The sequence below is a fragment of the Gavialis gangeticus genome, unplaced genomic scaffold (genome assembly GCF_001723915.1).
Source record: "Gavialis gangeticus isolate Ggan-Ray unplaced genomic scaffold, GavGan_comp1, whole genome shotgun sequence".
Lineage (NCBI taxonomy): Eukaryota > Metazoa > Chordata > Crocodylia > Gavialidae > Gavialis > Gavialis gangeticus.
The window spans coordinates 157,429,020-157,439,817 of record NW_017729032.1 but is presented as its reverse complement, the minus strand read 5'-3'; the positions used below and the strand labels follow the sequence as shown (position 1 = coordinate 157,439,817).

The window sequence follows — 10,798 nt, the reverse complement described above, 5'->3', positions numbered from 1 at the left end:
CTAGTCCCAGTTCCATCTCCGCCTTGGCCTTCTTGACTGTCCCCCTGCATCCCCAAGCAACAGAGGTATAGTCCTCCCTGGTGATGGCTGCTCCCTTCCGTTTGGGTGTATGCCTCCCTTTTAGCTAGAAAACATTCCTGGATGCTTTTGGTGAGCCATGGGGGCTTTTGCACTCTCCTGCCCGCTTTGATCCGATTTTGTTTATTATAATAACTTGTACTTTTGTTAATTTTAGTTAATTTTATATCTGGTACCCAGTCTGTCTTCTGAATTTTAGTTAAGGTTATGAGGGTTGTTGGATTTTAACTTGATTACTGCTTCTTGTGTTCTGCAAAGTGTTTTCTGTTCAGTGTTGTATGTTTGACTTTTTGTAGGATTTCTTGTGTCAGATAGAGAGATACTGTAAACAGTGTCATTTGACAACACCAATTACATTCCCTCCTGAACATCCTGTGGAAGAAGTAGGACGTTTATTGTTATGTTGCCTTGTGAAGCATGAGGATTTAGGTAAGTAGACTTGAGAGAGCTGTGTAGGGTTCCCCCCCCCCCTCCATTCCTGCTTTATACCCTCTTCCCCCTTTTTTCTCTTTTTTGGCTCTTAACTTATACTCATTCTCCTTGATCTTAAAATAGATATTATTAGTTTGTTTTTTTCCTGTTAAGGGCACGTGGCATTGTCTTTAGTTCACCCATCTACTTTAGGAGTGGACCAAGTCAAACACAGGACATTACCAAAATCTGTAGTGGATGTGTGTCGTGTTGTGTACCAAGCAAAATGTTCACTAATTAAGGTAAATCTCTGAGTTCTTTGTTTTTTCACCTTAATTATTTAATTTAAAAATAATTAAGTTGGCAACTGATGTTTTTATTTGCTTGCTGTTTTGTGTGTGTGTGTGTGTGTGTGTGTGTGTAACCGTTCCATTTCTGTTTTAGACCCATCAGGAACAAGGCCGCTCCTACAAGGAAGTCTGTGCTCCTGTTATTGAACGTTTGCGGTTCCTATTCAATGAATTACGTCCTGCAGTCTGCAATGATCTCTCCATAATGTCCAAGTTTAAACTTCTGAGCTCCTTGCCCCGCTGGCGGAGAATAGTTCAGAAGATCATTAGAGAGAAAAGAAAAAAGAAAGGTAAGGCATTAGCTGTGTAACATATAATAAATGGATCCTGGTTTTCTCTAATAAAAAATCCCCAATTTTCAGATTAAAAAAATGTAACCTGGAATCCACATTTTTCCATGGTTAAAATGAAATGCTACTAATATATAGATCCCTCTCCCCTCTTCCCTCTCGATTTTAAATATCTATATATAGATATACAAAATACACTATTGTCAGGGAAGTAACAGATTAAGATTTTTTTGAAAATGTTATTTCAAGATTTGTTTTCCAAAGTGACTTGACTTGGGGGCTTCAGTTTTTTCAAAAGTCTTGACATTTTTAAGACTGAAACTTGTTTAGGCACAATTCTCAGCTTGCTTTCTTACTCATCAAAACATTTTTTTTTCCTGGAAAAAGTCTGGGTCAGCGTTACAGTAGAGAGACAGCATGATGTTTTGTAGTTATCTCTTGAATTTCTTCATCTGTAAAGGCAGTGACTGTTATATAAACAAGTAGATCAATACTTATAAAATGTAATTTTTTTGACTTAATGAAGATTGCATTCAAGAGTCTGTCTAACTCTATCCTAACGAAACAGTTGGTACAATAAAAAAAATCTTCAGCTCCTTTCTTCTTGCAAAATTTTAAATATTTGCATTGTTTGATGCTTGTTGTTCTGTTTTAAGCTATTCTAGAAAATATAAGCGTATCTTTGATGAAACAGAAGAACCAAAATGCTGTTCATATTGCCTGAAATGAAATGTATTTTTTCTTTTAATATTTTTGGCTCAGTAATTAGGTCTTTGACACACATACATGCCAAGTATCTTAGGCTGCCATTTTGTAGTTATGGGGATGACCAACACAAGATGCATCTTGAAAACATAGAAGCCTGATACGTCTTTATGCATTTGAGAACTTTTATCCATTCATACTGATTTTTTTTTTTTTTTAAGATTGGTCAAAGTGGGATTTGAATTGTTTTTCTTTCCAGTTTTACCACACTGCTCAGGTGCTGGTAATCTAAAGAGTCAGAGGTAGGACCATGTGGCGAAAGATTCAGTATAAAGTAAAAGCTTTTTTTATGCCATCATGTGATACAAAATTTAGCAATGCTGCACATTGTAACATGACTATTTATCTTTTTGCCTCTGATCAAGCCCCATACTTAGCTTTGGTTTCTTTTATCCCCAAAGTTTGTTTTAAAGTAAGATAAATCTGGTAATGGGTTTATATTCTCAGTTTATGCTTTGTGTATCACTAAAAGTACCAGTGTAAAGTCTTTAGACAAATCTTTATAAGCACTTAAATATAACATTGCCTGTTGGTTGTTATCTTTGTAGAGAAGTATAATGCATTCCCCAGCACGTTCTTATTATTTTATTACGCATGATATTTGTGTGTTCGGTCATGAAGTTTTCTGTGCTAGTCCTTTCTCCTATTTTGTTTTAAGATTTTCTGAATTGTGCAGAGATTTAATGAAGTCCTCTTATAATTCTACAAAACTTTTGTTTCTGTTGACAGAATGTCCCAAAGACCACATAATACAAACTGTCTGAATCAGTAGTTGACTGATTATAAGAGTGTTTAAATTTTATAAATGAGTTGGACACTTTTTTTATGATAAACTTCTTATATATTTAGTAAAAATAAAATGAAATATGACCAGGCAAATGTGGAAATCTAAATATTTACAGTATAGAAATGGATCAGGTGTATGAAGGAGTGATTTTTTTGTTTGGTGGTTTTTGTTTCTTTTTTTAGTGCCAAAAAAATCAGAATCCGCTGATGTGGAAGAATCTAAAATTGGAAATGAAGAGAGTGACTTGGAAGAGTCATGTGTTGTACCTCACAGTCCTGTTGCCATTGATAAAAGGCCCACACCAATTAAGTCGCCTAAGGTAGAGTATCACCTATTCTCTATAGTTTTCTGAATTGAACTATAACAAAATAATAAAAATACCCGTCCCCTAAACTAACACAGTAATTCAAGTTTCCATATTTGAAATGAGCAATCATCAGGTTGATATCAAGTACATTACAGCTGCTTAATGTTTTAACTAAATTTACAGTATTATCTTCAATCAAGCTTTAGTGTGCTAGGTGCTCTGTTTTTTTAAAGATTAGTGATACCCTTCTATTGGTTTCACTTCAGAATAAAAAAACAAAAGTGGTTGATTTGGCTTCTTTAATTTCCAAGGCATTCGGAAATGGCACTTAACATTACAACCAAAATATTCATTTGAAACTATTCCTTGGCATTGTAAGGTTTTAAATCTTAAAATTGGACATGAGACACACAATACTTTCAGCTTGTTGCACTCAGTTTGAAGCAGATTATTTAAATACACTTTTTTCTTTTTATAGGATAAGTGGCAACCACTTCTGAGTACAGTTACAGGTGTCCACAAATATAAATGGCTAAAGCAAAATGTCCAAGGCTTGTATCCACAATCTGCCCTCCTCAACACAATTGTTGAATTTGCATTGAAAGAAGAACCAGTAGATGTAGAAAAAATGAGAAAATGTTTATTAAAACAGGTAAATTGGGTAAAAATGGGTTTTTATGTTTTAATCAAGTTACATGAAAGTGACTTGTTTCCTTTCTTTACAGTTAGAAAGAGCAGAAGTTCGCCTGGAGGGGATAGATACAATTCTGAAATTGGCAACTAAAAGCTTCTTGCTCCCATCTGTGCAGTATGCTATGTTCTGTGGATGGCAGAGACTTATTCCAGAAGGGGCCAATATAGGGTAAATGGTGGTGGTGGTGCTGGAGGGTTGTTCTTGTTTTAATTGTTTCTGAGTGGGAGAATTTCAAAAATCTTTTTCTGTTTAAATGAAGGGAACCTCTAACAGACTGTTTGAAAGATGTTGACCTGATCCCACCATTTAATAGAATGCTGCTGGAAGTAACTTTTGGAAAGTTGTATGCATGGGCTATTCAGAATGTCCGGAATATATTACTGGATGCTAATGCAAGATTTAAAGAACTAGGTGAGCCTTAATAGTCTTCTGTTGTAACTAAACTATATTTTTATAACTCATTAGTTTTCTGTCTTGGAACTTCTTTAATTTGGGTGTTCTTAAAACCATGGGGTAAAGTGAAATTATCTTAAACTGTCAAATAAGGAACTGCTAATCTGTTTGCCCAGAGTTCTTAAGCATTGATTTGCTCTGCATTATTTACCCTTAATAAAAGGAATATTAATTCCTAATTAGGTATCCAACCTGTTCCTCTGCAAACAATTACCAATGAGAACCCAGCAGGACCAAGTCTTGGGACCATTCCGCAAGCCCGTTTTCTGTTGGTCATGCTCAACATGCTGACCCTTCAGCACGGTGCCAACACCTTGAACCTCCTTCTTAATTCTGGCATGCTAGCATTAACACAAACAACGTTGCGGCTGATAGGTATGAAATCTTTTTGTTTTATTGCCTGAAAAAATGCATATATTTTGAATTACTGCACTAAGTTTTTTACTTTGGACTGTCCTAAGCAAACGTACAGCTTTACTGGTTAAGGGTGATGATCTATTCAGTCCATAAAAACTTTAAGCGAAGCAGATGAAATTTACTGATTATCCACCTTTATATTAGTTGCGATGTCCTGGGCAATTAAGGATCCATCTTTGAGAGTTGTAGTGAGAACTTGTGAACCATAGATATTCTTAGTGGAAAACAGTAAAACACCTATGTTAGTTATTTCACTTTTTTCATCTGGTTTGTACCTTTTTAGACACTGTAGGTCATCACCACAAAGGAAAGAAGCAAGCAACAAGATTAAGAACAAAACTTGTTACTTTAAGTATCCCCTTGAAGCTGCAGTTATTTGTTTTCAAAGATGATGTATTTTTTTTCCTGTTTAGGTTTAGTATGTTGGTTACTTATAAGTAGGGACTCACCTAGATTGTAGCAGATGTGCACAGCACAGTGGCCTCTTTAATCTTGCCATTTTTTCTGCGGGCCCCTCCTCTCCCAGCCACTGATTGGCACCAGTGATTGGCAGAGGGGCAACATTTGCCTTACTGCTGACTGGCTGGGAGGTAAAAGCTGCGGTTTTAAATATGGTGTGGTTTTTGCCTTCTGGCCAATCAGCAGTGAGAGGCAGGGCTGCTGGGGCCCCTCTGTTGATCAGTACTGGGGGGTGGTGTCTATGCAGTGAAAATGGCAAGATTAAAGGAGCCGCTGTGCAGTGCACTTCCTCAGTGATTTAGGTAGGTCCATACTTGTAAGTGTTCTATTATGCTTCTTTATTGAAGCGCACTCTAATACTCGAGTTCCTGTGTGTGTGTGTGTATGGATAGATTGGCAGAAGTTCCCAGTGTACTCATGGAATCTGGTTTTCTCCTTTAATATTTTTTGTAAGTATTGTTCATTTTTGGAAGCTCTGGTTGGAAAGTTGCATTGCTGTCTGTTTGCCTGCTTGAATAATACAATTGCTGGGACTCTTACACAAATAATATATTTAGTACCACCATATTCAGTGACTCTCACTTCCATCTATGGACAGTCAAATTTTTATCTGTTTCCTTTTTCAGATAAAGGCTGAAATTGAATGTATGCAAACCTTTACATTTTTAGACTACCTTTTCATGCAGTAGTTCCAAATTCCCTTTCTTCCCTGTATATCATGACATTCTCTTTAGCTGTTCCTCCTTGTTAACTAAGTGTGAATTTTCTTCACTTGATTTGTGCTATCAAGTAAACTTTTACAGACTGACATCTACAAATTTGAGCTTTTCATGTAGCTGTTAGCTGCAGCACAGTTGCTTGATATAGCTTCTTTATTAAAGAAAAGTCTGCAAGCATATTTTCTAGCCCCAGACAGTGGACTAAGTGAGTGATAAAGCTGGATAGTATTCTGTCACCAGAGCTGTTTAGACTGCTACAAAAAGCAAGGATTTTTGTGGGTGATCTCTTTTTGGCTCAAGTGTTTATTTGGGAGGTAAATAGACAAGACACCTTTGGTCGGGTCTCTCTTTGGTAGACAAAATCATTCTAATGTGTTTTTCTGTAACTTTGAACAAAAATAATATACAAGTCCTTTATAAAAAATAGAAATCTAATTTCCAGGCTTTCTAAAAACTGGAAAGCTTGTATAGCTTAACTCTATCTTTTTTGGAATATTACTTATGATTAATACTATAGTTGTATATGTTATATTTAATTTTATAATGATTATGGTAAGATGTTTTGTTGAATATAAGTTACTTTGTTAATTGTTCTTCGATTGGCTATTCTCTTTAGGACCTAGCTCTGACAACGTTGAAGAAGATATGATTGCTTCAGCCCATGGAGCTTCTGCCACAGTCTTAGAAGAATCAAGAAAAGAAACCACACCAGTTCAGCTTCCTGTCTCTGGGCCAGAACTGGCAGCCATGATGAAAATTGGTACCAGAGTGGTTAGAGGGGTGGATTGGAAATGGGGTGATCAGGTATTACTGTGTTTTCATTTTTGTAACCTATCTGACTCGTCAAGAGTCTTACATACGTTTAATGACAGAAATCTGAAAAAATCATGAACTGTCTGGACAAAGTGAATAAAGAACTTCCATTCGCTAAGTGGTCAAGAAATAGGGGGTACCCACTGAAATTATCAGGAGATACGTTTAAACCTAACATGAGAAAAAAAAGTACTATTTTACACGGTGTATAGTTGAGTTCATTACCAGAGAAAGTTGTAGAAGCGCAGGTAGCATAGCCAGGTTCAAAGAGGGATTTAAACTCATAGATGATGGTTTATTCTGCCCTGCTGGCCGAATGTGGGGCACGAGGCCTATTTATGGGCTGGTACTGGCCCAGTGTGCCAGAGGCAGTGCATAGGGTGATCTGGTATCAGTGCTATGTGCAGCAAGCACCCTTGACTGGCCTGGAGTGCTGCACGCAGCATGTGCCCAACAATGCATTCTGGATCTAGTGTTTGGGGCTGGGCTGTGGGCCCAATCCGGACTGGCCTCTGATCCAGCATTCAGGGCCAGTCTGGCATGGGTGCCATATGCAGTGCATCTCTCTGATTAGCCCTGGGGCTGGTGCATGCAGTGTAATATATATGGGGCTGGGTTGAGACCCTGAGGCAGCACTGGAGGCCAGATAAATCTCTATAGGTCAGATTCAGCCTGTGGGCTATTTTTCTTTGAAACCCTGGCTCTAGACATACCCTGTTCATGAGCCCTTCCTCTAAAGCAGTGGGGGCCAAGCTTTTTGGCAGGCGTGTTACAAGCTAAGCCCCAAAACTTCTCTGAGTGCCTCTCCACTTCTCATCCCTTGTCCAATCTCTTGTTCTGCTTTATGCTTCCTGTCCTGTCCTCCCTGTCCAGATTGTATCTTGGCTTCGTGTCCTATCTGCCATTGTATTCCCTGCTCTTCCCTGATTTGTTGTGTGCCACGCACAAAGGCTGCCCATGCCACTTGTGACAGGTTGGCTACTCCTGCTGTAAAGGAGCCACTCCTGCCACTTGGCAAGAGGATACTGGACTGTATAGATCATTGGCCTGACCCAGTATGGCACTTAAGTTTTTATGTTCCTATGTAGTTGCATCTCTCCTAATTTTTAGGTGACTTTTTCATTTTAAAAGACCTGGATATTTAACATCAGGACTGGTTAACTTATGTAGAATCCTTTTTCTCTAGAATCATTCTCCAGTTAAAAGGAAGCAGCATTTGGTACAATATCATGAAAGCTTGTCTTGGTGTGGTGTCATCTACTCTTCATTTTGCATACAAATTTGCACTAATCTGAAAAAAAAGGGTTAAATAATTTCTAATGCATGGAAGTACAAAAGCTGCCTTTGGAATTTTGAGCTCAAAGCAGTTATTTTGTTTGCTCCCTACCCACAAGAAAGTTAGTGAGAAACTGTGTCATGTGATGTACCACCACTTGAGTGAGTGTATGGTGTTGGTTGTCTGAACTTCTCTGTTTTCTTAGGATGGACCCCCTCCAGGGTTGGGCCGTGTGATTGGAGAACTGGGAGAAGATGGCTGGATTAGGGTTCAGTGGGACACAGGCAGTACAAATTCCTACAGAATGGGGAAAGAGGGAAAATACGACCTCAAACTGGCTGAACCACCACCTGCAGCTCAGCCCACAACTGAAGATTCTGATACAGAGGATGACTCCGGTAAGAAAAAGTACTTGGATAAAATGGAGGCAGACTTATCTTTGGGACTTTGGATGATTAGCAAACCTTGTTTCACAACTTATAAAGTTTTTCTGACAATTACTTGATTGACAGATTTATATATGGCTGGCATGTCCCCTCTTCTGTATGGCAAAGCTCTTCGGTTGTATTGGGAGGTCACCTTGCATTGTATATGCTGAGCCTCTTTGTGGAAAGGAGTGAGATATTAACTCTCTGACCTGGAGGTGCACCAATACATCTGTCCATATTGTACCGGCCGCAATAAAGGGAAAATTGACATTATTGGCAGTCGGCTTTTTTGGCTGATGTGGCTGATAATTAGGCCTGTGTGGATAGAGAACTATTTTATTCGGATTCAGATACAGCCAGTTCGGAGGCCAGCAATTCGATTAGGAGATTTGGATCACTTTTCTGAATCTGCTTCAGAAAATTCGGCACTGATTCGGCCATAGAGTATAATGGGGAATCAGTGAAATTTCTATAACTTTGTCATTGTTTGGCTGTTTCAGATGAAACTTGCAGGGATGATAGCCCATGCTGAGGGCATGAAGCATGCCAAGTTTCAAGGAGATAGATGCAGGGGATTTTGGGAAACTGTACCTCAGGCTCATGACAAGCAGAACTTGTCACATGGGTGGCACTGTGTTTAAGGCGCAGGAGGGTGAAAACTGCAGGCCTGCTAGGCCCTGCTGCAGCTAGGAAGCCTGCCAGCTGTCAAGGAGATAGGTGCAGGGGGGTTCTGGGGCCTTGCATCTCGGGCTCCTGACAAGCAAAACTTGTGACATGGGTGGGTGACCCTGTATGTTAAGGTGCGACCTCACTGGTGCTGGGGCTTCTGCAGAACACGGTAGTTGCCCCAATGAGGCTGCCGCCACCTCTGCAGCCTCAGTCTGGTCCACCAATTTACATGACAACAGGTAAGACAATCTGGTATCTTTTTAGTAGGGCAACTGTATAGGCAGAGAAATGTATTTTAGCAGACTTTTGGGTTGAAAAATCCTTTGTCAGGCTGAGGAAGCACCTGCAGTTGGTGTGTCTGCTGGTCCTGGATGGAAGGAATAGTAAAGAAGCCAGAGGCTGGCCTGGCATGCAAGACAGGCAAGAAAGCCAGTCAGTGAAAACGGAAATGGCGGCATTGGGGGGCGGGGTGAGGGACAGGGAAGGAGGATGTAACAGTACAGGTACAATTTGCAGAGGTACCTGCGGAATGGGGATGTTTGCCAGGTTGTAGTGTGTCAGAATTCCACTGTCTGTATTGAGTCTGTGAGTTTCTGTACCTTCTATCTAGGAGGCTGCTGAAGTAGAGTTCATAGGCCCGGCTCTGAAAACTGGTTTGTAAATTCAAACAAGCACCTAACTTCATCCCCAGAACTGAAGCCAACTTCCTACACCTCAAAACACAAAATGTGCCAACTATCTCCAGTACCCCCACAAACTGCACACCAGAATTTGTCAAAGACAACAATACCCAACTACCAATGGGGTTACATTCCTCACCAAAAAAACCACTCTCTGCCTTCAGTCTCTCAGGCCTGATCCTGAGAAGGAACAATTTACAAACCACTTTTCACAGCTGGGCTTATGAACTTCACTTCATCAGCCTCCTAGGTACAGAAACTCGTGGACTCGATATAGATTAGACAGTGGAATTCTGACGCACTGCAGCCTGCCAGACATCTTGACTCCCCAGGTACCTCTGCACTTTTACCTGCACTGCTACATCCCCCTCCACCCCACCCCAGCCTGTCCCTCACCCCCTGACACCTCCATTTCCATTTTCACTGACTGGCTTTCTTGCCTGCATTGCATGCCAGGCTAGCCTCTGGCTTCTTTACTATTCCTTCCATCCAGGACCAAAAGACACACCAACTGCAGGTGCTTCCTCAGCCAGACAAAGTGCAAAAGCTGGTATCCCAGGCAGCTAAGCTGAGCTCACCTGGAGCCTCACAACTCCACTGCAACCAGCAAGCCTCAGGCCTGTCAAAGACATGACATGTCTGGGCTTTCCCCAGCCAGGACTGTGTGCATGTGTGTGTTAGCTGGAGGTTATAGCGCCTCCTACATGCCTTTCACCAAGAGATCATTGGTCCTGGCATTTATGGGGCTGCTGTGCTGCAAGCAGTCCCACCAGGCCTCCCTACCCTTCCAGGGTGCAGTTTTAGTGGTCATGCCCAGGACCTGGGGCCTCTTCTTTCTCTAGCTCATACGTCCAAGTTTGTCCTGTCATGGGAGCGAGCTCAGCAGGGACATGTTCTTCCCCTGCTGGCTGGTGATGCAGTGAGTGGCATTCCCTCTCCAGCTGAGAGCGGGGCATTAACTGGTTTTTAAAAAATGAAAAAAGGAAACAAGTGCAAATGGAGCGAGGAGGGTGGCACTCAGTCCATCTGCAGGTGGAGCTTGAGGAACCCAAGCAGCGGGAGGTTCACTTTCAAGAACACCAACTGCTTCACCAAACCAGGATCCAAGCAGGTGTGGTGGGGTGTCACAACATCTGCAGCAGTGCTGAACACCCTCTCACTTGAAACACTGGTTGGTGGACAGGACAGGTGTTGCTGGGCAA

The 10,798-nt window shown here is 40.8% G+C and overlaps 1 protein-coding gene across 3 annotated transcripts in view; it reads left to right on the top strand.

Annotated features, from left to right (window-relative positions):
* HERC2 (HECT and RLD domain containing E3 ubiquitin protein ligase 2) overlaps nucleotides 1–10,798 on the top strand; it is a 217,422-nt gene that overhangs the window by 115,699 nt on the left and 90,925 nt on the right. For all 3 annotated transcript variants that reach the window (XM_019524227.1, XM_019524228.1, XM_019524226.1), the window contains exons 28-37: nucleotides 375–507; nucleotides 664–791; nucleotides 934–1,129; nucleotides 2,864–3,000; nucleotides 3,467–3,640; nucleotides 3,714–3,850; nucleotides 3,942–4,093; nucleotides 4,319–4,510; nucleotides 6,347–6,534; nucleotides 8,025–8,217. In XM_019524227.1, coding sequence (XP_019379772.1) covers nucleotides 375–507; nucleotides 664–791; nucleotides 934–1,129; nucleotides 2,864–3,000; nucleotides 3,467–3,640; nucleotides 3,714–3,850; nucleotides 3,942–4,093; nucleotides 4,319–4,510; nucleotides 6,347–6,534; nucleotides 8,025–8,217 — 1,630 coding nt within the window. The remainder of the gene's footprint in view (nucleotides 1–374; nucleotides 508–663; nucleotides 792–933; nucleotides 1,130–2,863; nucleotides 3,001–3,466; nucleotides 3,641–3,713; nucleotides 3,851–3,941; nucleotides 4,094–4,318; nucleotides 4,511–6,346; nucleotides 6,535–8,024; nucleotides 8,218–10,798) is intronic.